The sequence below is a fragment of the Diabrotica undecimpunctata genome, chromosome 8 (genome assembly GCF_040954645.1).
Source record: "Diabrotica undecimpunctata isolate CICGRU chromosome 8, icDiaUnde3, whole genome shotgun sequence".
Classification (NCBI taxonomy): domain Eukaryota; kingdom Metazoa; phylum Arthropoda; class Insecta; order Coleoptera; family Chrysomelidae; genus Diabrotica; species Diabrotica undecimpunctata.
In genome coordinates, this window is record NC_092810.1 from 99,499,042 (window position 1) to 99,522,322 (window position 23,281).

The window sequence follows — 23,281 nt, forward strand, 5'->3', positions numbered from 1 at the left end:
CAGAGAATAATCGAGAAGTTTTAATGGAAAAAATCCATTTAAGACCTCTACCTCTTTACAGTTATTAAAAAAAAATAAGTAATTAAAAACATAAAACATAGATTTATTATGTTTACTGATATAAATGTATTTACTATACAGTAAATACATAGTCGCAGTAATAGTTGGACTGATGAAACGAATACTGGGCTTGAAAAACAGTTTTTAGGGGACAACGTTTAATTATTGTGGATGCAGGGAACGAAGCAGGTTTTGTCGGTGGATCTTATGTGAGATGAAAGTTTCAAACAAAATCGGGTGATTACTATGATGACATAAATTTTGTCAAATGCAAAAAGGGCTTAGAAGAAAAATTGTTAAGTAATCTACCTCCCAACACTGTCATCGTATTGGACACTGCATCTTATCATTATACTCAAGAGCATCAAGCACCAACATCCGCATCAACAAAGAGTAAAATGATAGATTGGCTAAAAGCTAGAAATATTTCTTTTCTGGTAACATGCTCAGACTAGATCTGTATGCCATTATAAAATTATATAAACCGAAATATGTTAAAGGCTATAGCGGGATAAGATGGTCAAAAGTGCCCCGCACCGATCAGCACCGCGACTTGTGCTTTCAATAAAGCATATAAAAATATGACTTCATACAAATTTTTAGCTTCCCAGAACCTCTTAAATCTAAAAAAAGAAGCTTTTTTTGACTTTTTTTATTTCGGGACGCAATTTTGCTTTAAAAAATCTGAAAAAATTCATGAAGATGTATCTTTCGAATACAAAATAGACTGATTTCTTTCAAATTTTTATATTGAAAATTGAGCTCAGGAAAAATCTTTGAAATTTTCAATAATTTCTTAGGTTATGTTAATAATTTTTGGCTAACTTTTGAATTGTAATTTATTATATATTTTTTATGTTCTTTTAAATGGCCAAGGTAGAATTTTCAATTTCTGAGCCGAAAGCATCGAAAAATCAAAGAAACTGTTTTTTACTCATTTATTTGCACAAAATTTTTTGTATTCGAAAGATACATCTTCATGAATTTTTTCAGATATTTTAAAGCAAAATTGCGCCCAGAAAATCCAAACAAGCTTCTTTTTAGATTTAAGAAGTTCTGTGGGCTCTGAGAAGCTAAACATTTGTATGAAGTCTTGTTTTTATATACTTTATTGAAAGCACAAGTCGCGTTGCTGATCGATGCGGGGGCACTTTTGACCATCTTCTCCCGCTATAGCCTTTCCTGTTGATTCTATCATTAGAAATAACGGACATGACATATTAAGGCTCCCATCTTATCATCCAAATTTAAACCCAATTGAGCTTGTTGGGCAGCACTAAAAAATTTTGATTGAACACGAAATGTAGATTTCTAATTCTACACTTCTAATTCTAACTAATTCTTTGAAATATTGTCCATACAAGAGTAGAAAAAATTGTAGACAAATTAAAAATTATTGAGGATGAGTTGATTTCAATGGAACCATTAATTGATTCTGCCATAGAATCGTGGAATATTAATTTAGGTGCAGATTCTGATAGCGGAGATATATTCGTAGACATAGACACTGGCAACAGCGATGTGCATTTGATTTGATTTCCAATTATATTTTTTATTATGAGTCCGTGCTTTTTATAGTTCATATTATTGTGTCCACTAGACGATGGAGATTATCATACTCAGGTAAGTGTAAATTTTAAATAATTAAATGCAATTTGTTATTTACAGTAATTCATGTAAACAAAATTTTCAAACCCTTGGCAACCCAGTAATTTAAGCCCCAAATGAATTCCGCATCCCTCCTCTGGCTTGTACGCAGCTCACGTTTATTTCTATTCTAGTTCACCTGTACAGTGTTTAAACCCACTATAACGATATGTCTAAAAATGAAGAAAAGACTGTAATGTACACTTTTATATGCTAAATAAAAAATATAAGTATTTACCTGAAAAATTTCTACATCCAGAAATATATATTCTCCACTAGTCATGCCAAGAGTGTGGGCTGTCAACATAAATTCTCGTACCAAAGGTCCTCTGACACATAAAATGACAACTGAAAATTTAGGAAAAATAATTAAATTCACTGTAACAAAAAATCACATACAGTCTTGATATAGTATTAGAGTAACCTTAGACTTAAAGCTTATAAGACACGCCGTATGCTATACCCCCATTTCGAAGAGTGAAGCCAACATAAATTGCTTTGCGCAGCTATGCGTGACGTCAGTATATGGCAGAAAACGTTAGAAACTAGAAATGTTTACAGGTATTTGCAAACTTTTTATAAGTGTTCAGTTCAAATTTAATATTTTTCCAATACACTATTTTTTTTTTTTTTTTAATTATGGTATAATCTTGCAGTGCATTTAATTGTACGCAGCACACAAAAAGGGGACAGATATATCATTTCATGGGTAAATAAATTCATAAATTAAACTTGGAAATCCTACCAGAAATTTAGCATATATTAATTTACTCCTCTCTTTCAAAGTGTTTCAAACAGATACATATATGAGAGTCTTATATAATTTTCATTTTTTAATTACGTTGAAAACTGAAGGATAAAGCAAATACATTGTTTGTTTACAAAAAAATGGATTATAGCGATGCGCCGTGAAAATTTTAAACCATCAAATAGTTCTAAAATTTTCTCCAAGTATTTCCCGGCGGATTCGTTTATTACTAGCTGATGGAGTTCAAAAAAACCACTGAAAAAAGATGCTGTACCCAGCATTTTCGATTTTCCAAATCGTTTAATTAAGCAAGTTAAAACTAGAAAATTTTCAGTAAAAAGAGAAACTGTCTCAGACAAAACAACAGGCTCTAAAAGGGAAAATATAAATATAACAACGAGTAAATCTTCTACCATTAAGACTCGAGTAGAAATTCCAGAGGAAACTACTGTGGTATTTTTATTAAATCTAATTTATTGTCTTTATTTATTATTAAAATGTTCTAACACTTTCTAAACACAAGTTTATTTAATCTTTATTTTCACTTATTCTACTTTATTACAGTCTTCTACACTTTCTAATTCCCTAAAAACACAATAATTTATATTACTTTATTATACAATTTATTCGATACAACAATTTATTTTCGAGTAATTGTTCTCAGCAAAGTTCCTTCTTTAAATATAAAATGCCGTTAGTTCCGGAATTCCCTCGAAGCAGACATGAATTGGCTCGAACATGGGGGAAGACCGGTCGCAGCGGTGTTGACCTAAATTGCCTCGAATGAACGGGAACTCAGACTGGTTTTTATAGCGGCTCGGAGAAAATACTAGAATAGAAAAGAATTAGAAATAATATATTTACAGTTTTACGCGCCATAATATTTATCGTAACACTACCTTAGAACTTCCCTTGAAAAAGCGAAGATATCATCTTGGTGATTTTGTTGAACAAGGATCATCTAACAGAGATCAGGAATATAAAGTGGTAGTAAACAACTTATTTAAAAAAAAACAAACAAATTAAAATTAGGTTAGGAGGTTACAACAACAACCCAACGGTTAAACAATTTAAAGCTACGTTTAAAATGCTCTTAATGCACACAAATGTTACTGGATCTTCCCAGTCTAGTTGTATAGAACAGGCTATAGAACCTTCGATAATTTTAGCAATGAGTACAACACGTACCGTGAAACTATTGATTACCAACTTATTGAAAACTTTTGGACTGATGAGAATAAAAGAGAAATAACTAGTGACCATAATTGCACTTTAAATAATTTAAGTTTTTCAAAAACATTGTCGCCTTTATTTGTGATGTTAGATACACTATTCGCTGGGTTTGTAGTTATTAAGAAAACATTAGATTGTGGCATATGCTTGTATGCAATTGAAAGTGATAATTTACAATCACCATTCATAACACACAAAAATTATAGTATATAATAATAAATTTTTAATTCAATCTTCCAAAGATGTTACTCATATTTGCAAAATTGCCGAAAGTGAAATTAGAATTAGGTATGATTCAAATAAATTAAAGGATTCAAAATTAATGACAAAATCAATCTTAAATGTCATGAGTAATGCGGATAATTCAGTCTTTAATGAATACAAAGAACATAATATGTGTGATCATGATTTTGAAACTAACCATTTATTTAATCTAATAAATAAAATTTGTTTTCATTATTGCAATATAGGGTTGTACCATGAAGGTGAGAAACTAAATAATAATGTAAATAGACTTAAAAGTAAGTTAACAAAAACTATGTTATTTTGTGGTCAATAAATAAATTTATATACACAATTTTCCCCTAAAATGAAACTTTCACCCACAAGTAAAATTTCTATCCTTTAAATTTATTTTTTATTGTCAAACAAGAAGAGGTAGGTACACTTTCAAATAAAACATTTATTTTTACAAAATTACTTTAATTTAAAAATATTCATTAATTCCTTTGCTAAATGATTTATGTTCTATATATTTTACAAAATATTGCAGTTTTATTAAAACTCATCTAAAATTAGATAATTTTATTAGGGCATTTCTAAAAATCCAATCTAATGTTAAGAGTTCTTGCCACAGTGCCACGTCACTTGCGCAGAAGGTGTTGGCTTCAACAATTCGGTACAAGGCGTGTCTATAAGTTTTAATGGTCTAAGAGAGTAACCCCTGAAACGACTGCAAGTACCTAACGTAACAAAGCAAATCAAGGATCAGTGAGAAATCTGATGATATATTTAAAGCAAAAATAATTAATATTTTATTTTATTTTATAACAGAGCAAGTGAAAGTTAACCGCTAAATTGACGAAACACGGGGAAACTAGACAAAGCGAATAACCAATGTTGTGTTGAGGAAAGAGAATCAGTGCCGCACACAGGGGGGGGTTTGGCGGTTAAACCCCCCCCCCCCCCCAAAGCACTATTCCGACACTGTTACTCACAAATTTTTTTAGGACTCAAAATGAAGGTAGCATAAATAAAATTTCGGTGCCCAACCAACCCCCCTCCCACAGGAAAATTTTAGGTGCGCACTGGAGAGAATAGAATAGAAATATGCTTTATTGTCACTGAAAATTGTACAATTTTATGGACAAAGCTTACAAAAAGTGAGAAAATAATAGAAACAATTACAATTTACTGAAAGTACATAAATCGTGAATACCACAAAATAAAATGCAATGTTGCCAGATTTGCCGTTTTTCTTATATTATTAGTAACTTTGGTTTTTCAAATTCATCACCCTGTATATTCAGTAATTAGTGGAATCTCCTATTCAATATGCGTTCAACCATATGTAACACTTATAATTTTATGTAGTCTGAAAGGTTTTAAATACATAAAACAGTGCAAAATATGTAGATTTTGATAAATTTAAATATTTAAATGTAGAAAGCTGTCATTTTTGAAATTTGTTCACCATTTACATTATTAACTAAAACTAACAGTGGTTGTGTTTCGAAACGTTCTGAAAGATAAATTGCTGCTCTAAAATGGCTGTTAACGACAAAGAACGAATTACTATTCTAATGATGAGAGGGTACGGTGACAAAAAAAGATCTTATTGTGAAGTAGCCAACTTGTTCAATGATACTTTCCCAAACCGTTCTATTCATCAAGGCGATCCGTCAAGGCGACGGTACAGAAAACTGTAAAGCGATTTGAGGAATCTGGAGAAGTAAAAGATAGATACCGATCAGGTAGACCGAAAAGAGTTATGAATGACAACAAAACGTTAGATATAATGCAAAGTTTTGTTGAAGATCCACATACATCCTCACGCAGGGTTGCACAAGTACATGATGTAGGTCGTTCTTCACTCCTACGTGTATTAGGTAAGAATAAATTTAAACCATACAAAATGAAAATAAAATTAAAGACAGTCAAGATTTCCTTTCACGCAAAAATAGTCTATGTATCTGTTGATACGTATTTCGCTTTAATAAAGCTCATCAGAACAGTTATTCATAGGCTTTCTCAACGTGAAAATTAATCTTTTCCTGTCTTTGTGAAGCAACGATAAAATGGCTTCGAAACGGACGCAATAGCGACATCTGATATTAAATCCGTAAAATAGTTTCGAAACACAATTCAGATAACTGCCTTAATCTGAACCTTCTATAAATGCAAGGTATAACAGACGCTGATAAAGATGTTAATAGAGACATGGGGAATCTAAAATTTGCATTCCACGACATGTCTCCTCAGCTAAGCAGAAATCGTTAGCGAATTGGTTTCTTGTACTCATACAGAGTAGATCCGAATAAAAATAAAATTAAAGATAGTCAAGATTTCCTTTCACGCAAAAATAGTCTATGTATCTGTTGATACGTATTTCGCTTTAATAAAGCTCATCAGAACAGTTATTCATAGGCTTTCTCAACGTGAAAATTAATCTTTTCCTGTCTTTGTGAAGCAACGATAAAATGGCTTCGAAACGGACGCAATAGCGACATCTGATATTAAATCCGTAAAATAGTTTCGAAACACAATTCAGATAACTGCCTTAATCTGAACCTTCTATAAATGCAAGGTATAACAGACGCTGATAAAGATGTTAATAGAGACATGGGGAATCTAAAATTTGCATTCCACGACATGTCTCCTCAGCTAAGCAGAAATCGTTAGCGAATTGGTTTCTTGTACTCATACAGAGTAGATCCGAATAAAAATAAAATTAAAGACAGTCAAGATTTCCTTTCACGCAAAAATAGTCTATGTATCTGTTGATACGTATGTCGCTTTAATAAAGCTCATCAGAACAGTTATTCATAGGCTTTCTCAACGTGAAAATTAATCTTTTCCTGTCTTTGTGAAGCAACGATAAAATGGCTTCGAAACGGACGCAATAGCGACATCTGATATTAAATCCGTAAAATAGTTTCGAAACACAATTCAGATAACTGCCTTAATCTGCTTCACAAAGACAGGAAAAGATTAATTTTCACGTTGAGAAAGGCTATGAATAACTGTTCTGATGAGCTTTATTAAAGCGAAATACGTATCAACAGATACATAGACTATTTTTGCGTGAAAGGAAATCTTGACTGTCTTTAATTTTATTTTTATTCGGATCTACTCTGTATGAGTACAAGAAACCAATTCGCTAACGATTTCTGCTTAGCTGAGGAGACATGTCGTGGAATGCAAATTTTAGATTCCCCATGTCTCTATTAACATCTTTATTAGCGTCTGTTATACCTTGCATTTATAGAAGGTTCAGATTAAGGCAGTTATCTGAATTGTGTTTCGAAACTATTTTACGGATTTCATACAAAATGAGTTTACTGTGGTAATGATGGATAAAATTGAAAATGATGAAAATTTCGTTAATAGAATATGTTTTTCCGATGAAGCAACCTTTACACTGTGTCGAAGTGTAAATCGACGCAATTTAAGGTACTGGAGTGACGTAAATCCACACTGGATGCGTGAAAACCATACTCAAAGACCACAAAAATGAAATGTATGGTCAGGTATAGTAGGTACTTAGTTAATTGAGCCAATTTTATCGAAGGAAATTTAACGTCAGATAGAAATAAAATTGTTCCTACACTGAGAAACTTGTTTGGGGCCAATTTTAATCAGATATGGTTTCGGCAAGAAGGAGCTCCAGCTCATTTTGTTGTAAATGTTTGGCATTATTTAGATGAGATATTTCCCGGACGATGGATTGGAAGACGAAGTAGGATTGAAAGGCATTCACGTTCACCTGATTTCAATCCTAAAGATCATTTTTATTGGGGATACTTGAACAATTCAGTTTACAAAACTAAACCAGCAAGTCTTGCAGAGCTAAGGCAACGAATTATCGATGAATCTCGAATAATTTCTAGACAATCATGGAGAAAAGAAGCATTCTACCATCGGTTAGGGTATTGTCAACTCACAAATGGAGCACATTTTGAACACTTGATAAAGTAATCATTATGTTAAAAAATGTTGTAATCTATCAATTGTTGCGTTTTAATGTATTATTGAGACAATTAGGCATTGCCAGACTTCTCTTTTATGTATTTAAGACCTTCCAAACTAACTAAAATTATAAGTGTTACATATGATTAAACTCGTATTCAATAGGAGATTCCAATAATGACTAAAATAAAATAAAATAAAATAAATTTCAAAAACCAAAGTTGCAAATAATATAAAAGAAACGGCAAATCTGGCAATATTGCAAATATCAAATATGGAATCTCCGTATCCCAAAATTGGTGTACCTCAAATTTTGTACAATTATGACTAGCAATTTACGAGATAATTGGCCGTTTCCAGACTTGTGGGCCACTCTGTATAATAAAATAAATTATCAATTGCAAAATTTAAATAAATTGCAAATTACATAATAAAACTTTACAAACTAAGAAGTTGAGGTTGCTGCATATGATACCCAAATATAGATAAAAATACTTTAACTACTTGTATATAAAGGTACTGTAATTTTTTTTTAGTTATGTCTAGAAACTCTTAGAAACTCTTCTACCGAATAATATATCTTTCAGATCTATAGTCTTTTGTCATTTTACGGAACTTAGGGAAAGATGTTGCAGATTTAAGTTATAAAGAGAGATATGTATAGTTTTTTGCAGAATATAATATAGATGTCTTTAGTAACTTAGTGGACGGGATCGGTAAATAAGCATCAAAGGTTGAATGTCTGGTGGAGAAGTTATGATTGCTGGAAAAACATGGACGTGTTTACGAATTATACGAATTTAGCAAACAGTTTTTTGCTTAAAATTTATGTTTAAAATACATAAAGAGGGAAGCGTTAAAATCTCGTAATTTTTGAAGTAGCTTCTGCAATGGGTTGTTTTTTTAAGGCCAAGCAGATACCGTATTGCTTTTTTTGTAATTTAAAAATAATATCAGATTGGTGAGCTCTACTAAAGCCCCAAAAAGGAAGACCATATCGAAGATTATGAAGCTGAGGCTAGTTTCTTACTTAAGAAATCAATAGAAAGGGACCACTCCTTTATACGATATTGCTACTGTCTTATTTACCTTAAAAGAGAATAAATTAAAGTCGGACCAGGTTTTTATTTTTAGGGAATCCGAAGTTATAGTTGCACGAAGACTTGCAATGTTTTAAAGTTTCTTCAGGTGATACTGGTACTATCAGCAAAAATTTTTCCACTGATTTTTAAATTAGTGATGTCATTTATAAAGATAGGGAACAGTAGAGGACCCAATACTGAACCTTGTGGTACTCCACGTATAATGCTTTTCTGACTAGTGTCATAAAGAAATACGTCGAATTCCGTAAAAATTTAGTTTTTTATAAAAATATCGTGATTTACACAATCAAGAGCTTTGGCATAGTCACAAAAACAATGACAGTGTAAATTATTGGTTAGTGCTTGGTAAACCTTATGTATAGAAAATATAGCATCACTGGTACATTTATTAGATGAAAAGCCGAACTGATTTTATGATAAAATGTTGTTTTTAACGAGAAAGACATGAATAAGGATGATGTAGACGAGTGCAGAGATTTATAGAGCATACTTGTATCTTGGCTGGATTCAGTATAAATGAGTTAATTCGGTAGTAGTTCAATACGGTATTGTTTTAATGTATTTTTCATTTCTTTAAAGGTTTCTTATTGTACAGCGATGGCCAGGTATTCGGCATATAGAAAGTGTTTTTTATAAATGGTTGTTGTTTGGTCATTTATGTATATATTAAAGATATAAGGGCCAGGAGAAAATAATTTGATTGTCTCCACCGGCTTCTCTTTCCCTCCAGAATGACATAAAATTGCCTGTTTTGTAGCAAGGAGCCGAACAATATTACTGGGTGTTTATCTTTGATTCATCATATCGTAGACAGAACTCAGGTAGACTAGTGCAAGCCCTATTATTTGTTTATTTTCGCATCTCTCCTCTAAGTATTTTGTGAGATTGAAAATTTGATGCGTGATTTACCTGGTCTAAAACCAACTTATGCGATATCGGATTCTAGTCGACTAATTTTCCACGCGATTAAGGAAAAGTCCTTCCTGTATCTTGGGAAGATCCCATAAAAAAGAGAACGGTGGATAGTTTTAGGGTATGTCTGGGTCATAACATGCCTTCAAAAATGCTAGCTTCAACTTTCCTCTAAATTTTTAGAATCTTGCAGCTATCCTGTTAATTACTAAAAGGCTCCAGGTTCTAGCTCTTGGAGACTGCGCCCAAGTCTTTTATTTCTTCTACATAGATATCGTCCAGACCTGCCTTACCATCCTTTATTGGAGTGGATGATTCGGTTTAGTCCTTAATTTATCAATAGTATCACGTAGCATTTTATTTCACATTGGGGCTTTTAATTATTTTTGGTTTGTGTTGGTTTTGAGCTGAGCCGTCTGATTTGTGGTAGCTGGCAAGTTGCTTGGTCTGGTGTTATTTTGTGATTACCTTGTCTCAGTAAACGCGCAGCTGAGCTTTTTAATTAGTTTTTATGCAATCTTACTGATGTGAGTGTATGTTTGTGTATGTCAGTGAAGTCGTAGCTGAGCGTTTTGATGAAGTTTCAGACTATCCTACTGGTGTATGTGTATATGTGTGTACAGCTCGTCAAGAATTGCAATGTCTCTGAGTTTTGACAAGAATATAAATTTGGAGGGGAGGATCCGTCAGTAGCCCGAATATACTCAGTTCCATTTTGTTAGCAGAAGCAAACAGATCAGACGCATATCAATTACACTGGTGTAGGACTTATTAATCCGGTTCCGTTACAATGGAATTTAAATCAAAAGTTCATCGTAAAGTTTTGAGTGGTCAATCTCGTGAAATTATAGCAAATGTGATATATTTTATGAAACGGGAAGCGGAGGCTAAACATCAGATAATAGAACTAACGAAAATTCAAGAACGTGTTTCGCGCGCAACGGGTGTTAGTGTTGGTTCTGTAAAGCAAATTTCAAAGGAAACGAGATCAGTTGAAGATGGTGAAAGTGATTCGTTTCATACACCTAATATTAAAAGACAAAAAAGTGCGACCAAAACTAAGTTGGATAATATGGATAAGGAAATTCTTCGGAGATTTGTAATAAATTTTCATGTCCACGAAAAAAAAGTTCCTACGTTGAGAGGCATACACAGGAAATTTGTCAATAAAATTAATTACACAGGATCGTATGAAAGTTTACGAAGAGTATTACATAAAATTGGTTTCCGTTGGCGAAAAACTCAGACAAAGAAAAATTGCTTATGGAAAAACCTGACATCCAACAAAAAAGGATAGCTTTTTTGCGTATTAAGAGTAAGTAGTATTAAGAGGTACAGAAACGAAAATCGTCCTATAGTATACATGGACGAAACATACATCCACTATTGTCACACATTCACGATCGTTTGCGTAAGCCTATCTCTAAAGGACAGAGGTTAATAATAGTTCATGCAAGAGGAGAAATGGGGTTCATAAAAAATTCCTACTTAAAATTTAAATCAAATTTAAAAACTGGTGATTACCATAGTCAGATGAACTTTAGTTTTCAAGTTGTTAAATTATGTTTATATATATATATATATATATATATATATATATATATATATATATATATATTATTTTGACTTGCTACAAACGTGTATTTTATATGTGTGTAACGTAATGAAATAAAATAAATTTAAATCTATTCTTCTGTACAAACAAACAAAATTTGAAATGATTTTATTAATAAAAATTTCTAAATATCAATCTTTTATAATATATTTCATTTTTAAAAACAATAAAAATCGATAATTTCCATTATTGCATAATATTACGTGGAATAATTACTCCTAATTATTTAAATTTCAATAACTATTGAGTTCAATTGACCCTCCCCCAGTCGTAGTTCCATAATAAAATAATTTTAAAATCCGAACGCATTTGCTATCTTCTTTACTCCGAATTAGTTCTCTGTTTATTTTTCGCATCGCTAGAGTTTAAACTGAAAGACAGAGCTAACTTTGACGAACTGTATGTGTGTCATATTTATTCGAGCCAAGATATCTATTTACTTTGTTTACCGTGATTAAATGACTATTTTTATTAGAACTGTTTTTCACACGCAATCGTTTCTTCGTTGAATGTTTCCAAATCAAAGGGCCCTATTCACATGCGTATTTATCCGGAGGACATATCCATTGTTAGCTATACATACAGGCAGATGTGTCTACAGACAAATTTGTTGGCGCTACACATTCACGGACAAATCTCTCAGTTCTACTGGTTTCTGCGTTGTGCGTTTACCTGTTTTCCACTGTGCTATGAATAATAAAAAGCAACTAGCAATAATTAGAGGATATATAGTTTTATTTGATGATAGAAAAAAGAAAAGACTGTGGTCAAAACAATGGTTATTAGAACGAAGAAAGTACTCACATATGAATTTAATTAGAGAACTCGAAACAAGAGAACCGCATGATTTACACAATTTTCTGTGAATGAATAATGAAGCATTTGAAACATTATTAGGGTATGTTGGCCCTAGAATCGAAAGAAAGAACACACACATAAGAGATTCGGTAAGTAGCAGAGAGCGATTAATCGCCACGCTACGATACTTAGCGACTGGTCGAAGTGGTGAAGATTTAAAGTTCAGTTGTGCAATCTCCCCACAGCTTCTTGGACAAATAATACCCGAAACTTGTTGGGAAATATTTATGGCATTAAAAGACGAATACTTAAAGGTTTGTAAGTGCTTTATTCTCTTAAGTACAGATATTAGCTATTATTTGGTAAATTAAAAGACTTACCTACTTAAAAGCTTTATTGTGTAAGTACAATAATTTAAGTGCTTAGTTAGTACTAGGAGTATTATTTTTTATAATTACAAACTCAAAAAGGTTAACCGTAGTATCTTCCCTTATTGTATTACTTGTTGATGATGTACCTTGAGAGTGAGAGAGAGAGGAACACGTTGTGGCTGATTAGCTGCTAATAAGTGTGGTGTAGTTGATGTGGATTGCTCTGAGAAAGAATTTGGCTGAAAAACTGATGTGATCGGTCGTGTTGCAAACTGGTTGCCATAATAATTCATTTGATTTTGCCTGTAATCATAGGTGTCTTGAACAGCAAGGGTTGAATAAGCAGGCACTGGTGATACATAAGTTGGTAAGTGAAAGTCACAGTTGTCCGTAAGCCTTCCTAATTTTCCATAAAACAAAACGTCGGAAATCATTTTCTGTGCAAAAATTCGTTGTCGTATGTCCATGGATTCGAGATCCAGTGCTACACTTTTTCCAAACGGATCATATGGAGATGCTGGTGTTTGTGGAGCTGCAAGAAAAATATTAGCTGTTTCTAAAAACTTTGCTTTTTTTTTTAGCTAAACTAGTATTTTTATTTGTGAACCTGCTCTTCTTTTCACTACTCAGTAAACGGCAACTACTTAAGGGCGTTGATGGCTCGCTTAATGATTGTGATTGTTCATCCTGAAAAAAAAAAAGATTTTATATTATTATATACCTACTCTTGTTATAATTTTTTTACAGTTTTAATCAAGCACAAATGATTGGTTGGAAATAGCATATGGATTTCATGTGACTTTGAATATTGCTTGGGAGCTATGGATGGTAAGCATGTTGCGATTAAAAAACCGCCAATAGTGGGTCTTTTTTCTATAATTATATAAGGTTTTTGTAGCATCGTCTTATTTGCCATTGTAAATTCTAATTATGAATTGATATACGTATATTCCGGAATAAATAGTAGAATTTCTGATGGAAGTGTCCTACAAGAGACCGACTTTTACGACAAACTTGAAAACCATGCTTTAAATATACCGCCTCCTAATAATCTCGCCAAATCACCAATTAAACTTTCATACATTTTTATTGGAGACGGGGCCTTCAGCATCACAGAAAATATAATGAAACCCTATTCATGAACTGGTATTAGTCACGATGAACAAATTTTTAATTATCGCCTATGTCGAGCAAGAAGTGTGGTTGAAAATGTGTTTGGTATATTGGCTTCTCGGTTCAGAGTATTACTGAGTACAATTTAATTTATTAATGTCGAAAAAGTTGATAAAGTAGTAATGGCATGTTGTGTTCTACATAATTTTTTAAGAAGGAAGAGCTCTACCTACATACACAGTCGCTCTATTGATCTCTACGACAGTAATCAGAATCAGAGCATTCGAGATGGTGACTGGCGTAAAGAACTTCGTTAATAATTACAAGGTTTACAAAACAGAAGGACCTAATACAATGATATTGCCAAAAATATCAGAAAAGAATTTACCCAATACTATAGTAATGAAGGGCGAATATCATTTCAAGAAGACATGATCAACGGAAATTAATAATTTAATCGAAAAGGTCCACCATATTTATCTTTTTTTAAGCTGTCTGTGTCTCTTTCTTTGTTAAACCGGATCAAAAATAAAGAATAATAAATATATGACTTACCATTATTTCACTTTGACTATCCCCTTCGGATTCCTGGGATTCCATTGAAGATGTTCCATGGTGAACCTATTCTTGATCTTGTGTAAATAACAGTAAGTTAAAATACCACAAGATGAGTTCATAACACTGTCCGTAGATGACCCAGTTCTCTTACTCTTCCTCATTTCTCTTAATTCACGTCGAAATCCAGCACGCAAGGAATCTATTTTCATTCTTACATACTTTACATCTGCATCTGGACAAATTTCTTGGCATTTTTTAACCAATTCATCATATGCGTTTTTTCGCAGTTGCCTGTTAGAATAGTATTTACTTTTTATATTCCACAAGCATGGCTTCAACTTATATAACGAAATAAAACTTTTTCAAAATGCTTTACTATCCGCGAATGCCATTTTAGAAAATACACATTTACTACCTACCATAGCAACTTGATACAATTTTAACAGGTACCTACTCCTCGTCCGGCATACAAATCATTGAAACTATTCACAAACATGCGTATATGTCCGGCTCGCTGTCCGTTCTCGTCGTCTTGAACCAAGGACGGCGAGCAGGACACGTACGTCGTACGCATGGATATACACACGCGGATCTGTCCGGAGGATCTGTCCGCCGGACATATCCTCCGGACAAATACGCATCTGAATAGGGCCCTTAAACTTCAAGGAATAAAACCGAATGGAAGCACAAGATTATTAAGGTGGAGTCAACTTGCGTTATAGCACCAACGATTATGGTGATGATTACGATGATGATAAATAAAATAAAATATTAATAAAAATAATAAAAATTAGTGATATTCACAGATAAGAGACAATAACAAAAATGTCATTAAATATTGGTTTTAAGATTTATACGTCATACCTCTGGAATACATACTAGCATCTTTCAGGTAACTCTCTAGCGGATCATCTTCGCTACCATCCAATTCTTTTTCATATGCCAACATTCCGTCCTTCTTTAGGCCGTGCGACAAAATTTTCCCTAAAAAACTTGAACATGTGAAAACCTTGCTAAAAAGAATAATGAAAAGAATCAAACAGGTGATAATAACAAATAGAGAATAACAAATAAATGTTTTCTTGTTATTCTATCTAAATATCTAGATAAGTGATCTATTTGGGACTGATTTTGTTCACTTTTATATATATTTAGTTTAGTTCCCCCCTCGGTTCCTCTCAGTACACAGGAAGTGAAACTTGCACAATAACAGTAGAGCTAAAAAAGAATTATTCATGTATATGTATATATATATATATATATATATATATATATATATATATATATATATATATATATATATATATATATATATGTAAACTGAACCGATTGCAATAAAATTTTGTGAAAGTGTATTTGTTGGTCCAACGTAGGAGATAGGATATTTTTTATCACGATGAATGGTCCTTATTTTTTTAATTGTAAATTTAAAATGTTTTATATGACTTCACCTCTACAGTTTTAGTTCATTTGATCCATACTATATTATTTATCTATGATTTGATCCGTTTTTTAAACGTCAGTTTATGATATTTTATAACTAAATATAAAAAATTATAAAATGACGTTTAGCAAAGTCATTAATGTCATTAATACCATTTATCCCGTTATTTATCCCATTATCTATTCTTTCTTGGCTGCTTTAACTTCACGCTGTAAAGTTGTCTGAAAATATGTAACACTAACATTGTAACCTGAAAACAAGATTGTACATTGTTTCTTTGAGCAGTATTTGTTTTTACGATTGTAGGTTGCTAATCCTGCCAATCAGATATACGACGTAAATGCAAGGTGGAGAACGTCAAGAACTGGGTACGAAATAGAAGAGTAGAATGAAACGGTCATATAAGACGAATGACAACAGAGTAGTAAAGACGAAAAGAGACAGATCCCCAATAGGAAGACAATCAGTAGGAAGACCACGGAAACGATGGAACGACAACTTACTGGAGGAACATTAAAAAACAGACAGTCATGTATACATAAAAAGAAGAAGAAAAGAAAAAGAAGAAGAAGAATACAAGACAATATGGTCTGACTAATTTAACAGTAAATTTGTCTACCTGAAACATTTAAGGTCTTGAAGAGAGTTGCTTTATCCGAGGAAATTATATAATCCATATCTGAGGACGACCATATGAGTTGTCAGAAAAAAGTCAAAGTCAAAAGAATAAAATCTATTCAGCTGTGTAGCGATGAAGCTCTGATAAGTGCTGAGAATGTGTTCCAAGTATTCCAGTAGAGGTTATTGACCGGATGATTATGGAACTCACTGATAAGTTTAAGGCTTTGGATAATATAAACAGCAAGTTTGTTTTTTTAGTGGAGTTTGAATTAAAGAAATGCAAATAAACGGTTTAAAAATGAAAGCAGAAGAATTTACAAACGTCTAGTCTGTTGATCTGATTTAAGAATTTAAATTTGAAACAGAAGTTGTCAGGCACCACGTGTCTTTAACAGTTGACGACAATTTAAATGAAGCCTTTCCCACGTGTAGCAAATATAAAAATTAACTAGAGGAAGCCTCGCCTAATAATACTACTACATTGAGAATGTTTCTCACACTGCCAGTCACAGTGTCATCTGGAGAACGAAGTTTTAGCAAACTCAGAATCATCAAAAAATATGAAAAGTATAATATCAATTGAACACAAACGAGCATTCCTTGACGACATTACCAGTACATTTGCAGCTAAGAAAGCTCAAAGAATTCTATTTTTGAGGTATAATACATAACAAATTTTTGCGTAATTGAGTAGCAATACAAATTATGTCTATTACGTATGTATAACTGAAAATGCTGGAAGCTTTCGATATGTGGCTTTATAGGAGAATTTTAAAAATACCATGGACCGATCATATTATGAACAAAATGGTGTTGCAAAGAATGAAAAGAAACAGAGAACTTTTGACAACAATTAAAAGGAGACAGACAGCATATTTGGGGCACATACTTAAAAATGATAAGTACGATTTTACGAAGTACGAATGTTGCAGCTGATTATGAAGGGTAAACTCCAAGAATATCAACTGAAATTTTTCACCGTAAACTTCACCTAAACACTGCATTAGAAGCTGTTGCTATAACAGCAGGGTGTCCAGAAAAAATCACAATATGTAGCTTATATATTCCTCCTAATTATACATTGACAAGCACTGCATTAGAAAACCTAATATCTCAAATTTCTGGCCCATTTATTAGGGTTGGAGATTTTAATGCACACAACATTATATGGAGCTCCAAAAATACATATGGTAGAGGTAAAATAATCGAAAATCTCATTAACAATACTGATATTATTTTATTAAATACAGGAAATAGTATATACTTTCATATTCATTCAGGAAGCTTCTCATCAATAGACTTAAGCTTATGTGATCCCAAAATACATCCGTTACTAACTTAGCATACTCTAGACAGCTTATTCGATAGCAATCATTTTCCCATTATCATTACTAACAATGCAGTCAAATCGGAATATACAAAAACGAGATGGAAAATCTCAGACGCTAATTGGAAACTCTTCAAACTAACTGTAAAAGGACGCACAGATGTACTCAAATATCAAAATAACAGAGACGAAGACATAAAACAACTAAACCATTGCATAGTTTCGTCCGCAGAGGAGTGTATCGGCAAATACAAAATTAACCCAATAAAAAAAACAGGTTCCCTGGTGAAATGACTCATGCAAAACAGCAATTCAAGAAAGCAAAAAGCTTTAAACAGATTCCGAACATCGCGCACTCTAGCTGACTTAATAGATTTCAAAAGGCTCAGAGCAAAAACAAAACGCATAATAAAAAACAGTAAACAAAATTCATGGAATCATTTTACCAGCTCTATTACAAAACATACCCAACCGACTCAAGTATGGTCAAAAATAAAGAGAATGAAAGGACATTACATATCATACAAAATTCCAGCTCTCACCATTCAAGACAAAATAATTACAGATGACCAACAAATCAGTGATATGCTTTCTCAACACTTTCTCAATAAATCAAATTATCCTACTAATCCACATAACGAAATTGATGGTACTTACATTACTTGCAATACTAATCATCCCATTAATATACCTAAAAGCTCAGCTGCAGGCCCTGACGATATACCCTCGATCTTTTTAAAAAACCTTCACCAAAATACACACGAGAAAATACTCCAACTGTTCAACAACATTTGGTCTTCCCAAAAATACCCATCACTATGGAAACAATCCATAACGATTCCTATCAAAAAAGGCGATCAATCCCTAGATACGCTAAACTCATACAGCCATACGGCCAATCTCTTTCACTTGTAAATTATGTAAACTTCTAGAAAAAATGGTTAATAAAAGATTGCTTTGGTACCTTGAACAAAATAGTATCCTCGACCAATTTCAATCAGGCTTCAGACCAAATCGATCCACCATGGACAATCTTATACTTCTGTAATCAACAACTGCGACTGCGCTTTCTAACAAAAATGAAGTCATTGCAATCTCCCTTGACATCTAAAGCGCTTTTGACTCTATACCGATTTCTGTGATACTAAACAAACTAAACCAGAACAAGCTATCCGGCAATATATATTCGTTTATAAAAAATTTTCTCAGAGAGCGATCCTTTAAAGTAATTACTAATGGCAAAACTTCCTCACAACACAAAATCACAAACGGTGTCCCACAAGGGTCTGTCCTAAGCAGCACACTATTTCTCCTTAGTATTAACGATTTTAGTTCATTCATAAACGACCCTGTACAATACGGAATATATGCTGACGATATAATATTATTCTGTCATGGAAAGGTCACATCCAGTACAAATACTTTATTACAAAACACGCTAAGTAAAATAAACAACTGGGCCAGTCAATCCGGCCTTAACTTCTCCCCATCCAAATCCAAAGTTATTCATTTTACCAGAAGACAAAACACGCAATCTCCAACCATTACTCTGAATGGAAATTTTCTCCAAGTAGTAGATCAAATAAAGTTTCTTGGCATTATTTTCGATAAAAAACGTTCCTGGAGACCACACATTCGAGAACTTAAGGGTAGCTGCCTTCAAAGAATGAATCTTCTTAAATTTCTAGCTCATTATAGTTGAGAAGCCGATGAGGAAACACTACTGAAAATATATCGAGATTTTATTCGCTCCAAGCTTGACTATGGTAGTGTTCTCTACATGTCATCAAGTAAATCACTACTACGTTCACTAAATGTAGTCCAAAATACTTCCCTTCGACTCTGTTTAGGAGCATTCCGATCCAGTCCGGTGGAAAGCATTCATGTAGAATGTTTCGAACCTTCGCTTCATCTAAGACGACAACAACTTCTACTGCTCTATTTCGCTAGAGTTTCAGCAAATCCCACAAGAAACCTCATCTGTAATAGACAATTACCAGTTACTAATAATCCTAGAATGGTACCGTCCACTATACAAATGTTAATTTCTTATTTAGATATCAATCTGTTGTCGACCAGCCCTTTTACGGTCCCTCAAACTTCTCCATGGATATGTAAACTTCCAAATTTCGATATCGAATTATCCAAATATAATAAGAATGAAATATCACCTTCCGTAAACAAAGATTCTATGAAATACTACAAGCAATCTGTACGGACTCTCTGTCCTCCATGCAGTCCATAAGAAACGTACATTCTATCCACCCAATAGTTCAAGAAGTCCAGAGTATACGTAATCGCCTTCAAACTAATGGAATTACAGTAATAATATTGTGGGTCCCATCACACGTTGGTATTCCAGGTAACGAAAAAGTCGATCAAGCAGCAAAACAAGCATGTTCTCTTAACGTAACAACAGACATTCAAACATCATCAGATGCAAAAAGAACACTCAAACATAAAATAATGGTCCTTTGGAATGATCATTAGAAAAGAAGCAATACCAAGTTAAGCGTTCTACAACCAAACATTTTCTGCCACCAGCTTCCACCAATAAAAAGAAAGGACAAATCTGGGATTCGAAGATTGAGAATAGGGCACAGACGCCTTATACATGGACACCTAACGAATTCCAGTAATCAGATTTTGTGCCAGTACTGCAACACCACGACTTCCGTAACACATGTACTTCTTGATTGCCAACACTACCTAGCGGCCAGAAGAAAATACAATCTTGGTAACAACCTATAAGACATAGTTATCTCAAACAGCAGCAACTATGAAAATGTATTAAACTTTTTAAAAAACACAAAGTTGTACAATTTAATTTAAAACAAAATTTATTATAAAAATGTATTATAACCAATTTGTACCCAATGTAAAGTATTAACCATGTAAACATGAAAGGAAATTGTACCTGTGTCAATGGCCATTAGCTGTCGAGACACATATTTTCGAAATAAAAAAAACAACTCCAAGAAAATCGTCTTCTGGTCGACGACAAATATTCTGTAATATAAGTGTGTTTCAATATAAGTGTACCTAATGCATAAATTAATATGTACCTATACCTAAGTGCTTTCATATACCTAAATGGTTTTCATAAATAAAACTTCTTAATAGCATACATGTGGTGTGTAATTTCAACTACCGAATCTAAAAAATAGCTTACAGAGTTATTATATGTTGGAGGTGTGATTTGGTGAGGAAGAAAAATCGGCAAATGGGCGGCAAAAAAAACTTTGTCCTCCCTAAAAAATTTCCTAGTTCCGATCCTGGTTCCTAGCACTTACCATGAAAATTTTAGAGGCGTTTATTCCTTTACCGTTATGTTTTAAATTTGCAACTATACTATTTGACAAATATTTTATTCATAAACTAAAATCTCTTGAATATTTGTTGTTACTTACTCCGTTAATAGATCTGCTCACATTTTTTCTGTTCTCCTTTTCCCTAGATGGATATGAGTATGTAGTCTGTATAAAATGCATATTTTGAAGCCTCGGTAGCGCAGTAGGTAGCGCGTAAGTCTCATAATCTTAAGGTCGTGAGTTCGATCCTCACCCGGGGCAACTTTTTTGTATTTTTCCGTATAAAAAGAATTCATTGCAGAATTAATGTTAACTTGTACTCTGATAATCTATTCGGAATATAATTTCAAACCAATTAGAAGGATTTTTTACAGTTAATCCACCTGAGTCTTTAAACAATTAAAATTTGATGAAATTCTTGAAGGAAATTTTCATTAAATTTCTAGACAAAAATGTTGAGGTGTATTTAATTTTTAATTATTATCCTATAACACCAATAATAACCTTAATCTGAAGCTATTTTCTTGTGGCATTTCAGTATTATTTACTATTTTTATTGGGAATTAACGACAAACTCAGTTTAAAATACGTATATTATATTTTGATGTTTCGATTTCACTTCGGGAGTCGTTCTCAAAATGCTAATTTCCGAAGTGGAAATCGAAACGTCAAAATGAACGTATTCTAAAATGAAATTTTGATTAATTCCCAATAAAAATGGTACAAATTACCACCATTTCGAAAACGGATATTTACTTAATTAACAAAAAATTCGACGAGGATGGGATTCGAACCCACGCGGGCAGAGCCCATTGGATTAGCAGTCCAACGCCTTAACCACTCGGCCACCTCGTCACGTACGAAAGTGGAACATGTTGGTGTATCAGTATAGATACTATTCAAATAAAAGAATATTGTTATATTTCACACTAATATTAAACATTACGATACCTATGTATTTTAATATAATTTTCACCAAGAAAGTTGGAGCAAATAAAACTTAACGTGTCATCCATCTTCATCTGATCCTGGTCCTTTTCTTCTTCTTATTCTTACTGGTCTGTACAACGCAATTGCTGCAATGAAAATATTTACGGGAGGTCTATGTTTAGCAGTAGACTCAAAACATCTAATGATGATGCCTGTTCTCTACAGATAGATACATATATGTTTGTCCTTCAAGTTCTTCCCCGGTATCAGAAATTGTCTGTTTATACCTTCGATATTAAATATGTTTAATCTCCGTTTCGCAGATGACATTGTCCTTACCACAGATAATTTAGGAGAAGCCACAGATATGTTAAATGAATTGGACTTTGCATGTTCGTAGGTGGGCCTCAGAATAAACTTGACCAAAACTAAGTTTATGACAAATATAGTCCTCAATAACCCTTTAACTATCCAAAGAAAGTGGTAGAACTGTAAGAGAAATATACGTATTTAGGCCATGAAATAAGAATTAGCAGGGATAACCAAACATGCGAAATCCAAGGACGAATTATTACTTTAGCGTGGGCAGCCTTTGGAAAACTGCGGGACACACTTAGGTCCAACATACCAATTAGCCCATGAATTAGCCCCAAAAGAAAAATATTTGACCGAACAATGCGTATTACCGGTTGTTTAAAGTATGTTAATAAGGTCTCAATTAAACTACTGTATTGGCTGAACATATATTAATAATATTCATACATTACAACATGATCATGTCGCCCATTGTCCCCGTTGGGAAGTGGTGTTGACTTGACATTGACATATTTGACATAGTTACCAGGTTTACGTTAAGCATATCTTACATTAATGTCAAACACCTTCCCTTTAAAGATTAAGGCGTACCCTAGGTTTAATTGTACGTCCGAATTTTGAAACATTACATTTCTTACTATCATTATTTTTTGAGCAGCTATAATGAGGACTTACAATATCGGTATTCCTATGTTCATTAAACAAATTTGTTAAATCATTATCCTGAATACATACATTATTTAAATCATTATTATCATTATCCTTATAACTATTTGGGTTTGTGTGTGGATACAACTCAGGTTCAAGATACATGTCTGCTACATCTGATTTTGTATGTGATGGTCTTATGTGTCTTGTGTTTCTTCTAACTATCCTATTATTGCATTCCTTTCTTATCCAGTACGATCTGGGTTCTTTAGCTTTTTCTACAATAACAGCTTTATACCATACTTTATCAACACTACTCTTAACAACTACATTATCCCC

The 23,281-nt window shown here is 33.0% G+C and overlaps 1 protein-coding gene, 2 non-coding genes and 1 pseudogene across 3 annotated transcripts in view; 1 reads left to right on the forward strand and 3 right to left on the reverse strand.

Annotated features, from left to right (window-relative positions):
- The window catches only part of LOC140449022 (atrial natriuretic peptide receptor 1), a 270,323-nt gene that overhangs the window by 113,898 nt on the left and 133,144 nt on the right, over positions 1–23,281 (reverse strand). Inside the window, exons 5-6 of the mRNA XM_072542164.1 lie at positions 15,211–15,330; positions 1,946–2,055 (exon numbers count right to left, since the gene is read on the reverse strand). Of these exons, the coding sequence (XP_072398265.1) occupies positions 1,946–2,055; positions 15,211–15,330 (230 nt within the window). The remainder of the gene's footprint in view (positions 1–1,945; positions 2,056–15,210; positions 15,331–23,281) is intronic.
- On the reverse strand, positions 3,014–14,738 carry LOC140448235 (uncharacterized; annotated as a pseudogene).
- Positions 21,238–21,310, forward strand: TRNAM-CAU (transfer RNA methionine (anticodon CAU)). The gene has a single exon. It is a non-coding gene; the product is annotated as a tRNA-Met (tRNA).
- On the reverse strand, positions 21,823–21,904 carry TRNAS-GCU (transfer RNA serine (anticodon GCU)). The gene has a single exon. It is a non-coding gene; the product is annotated as a tRNA-Ser (tRNA).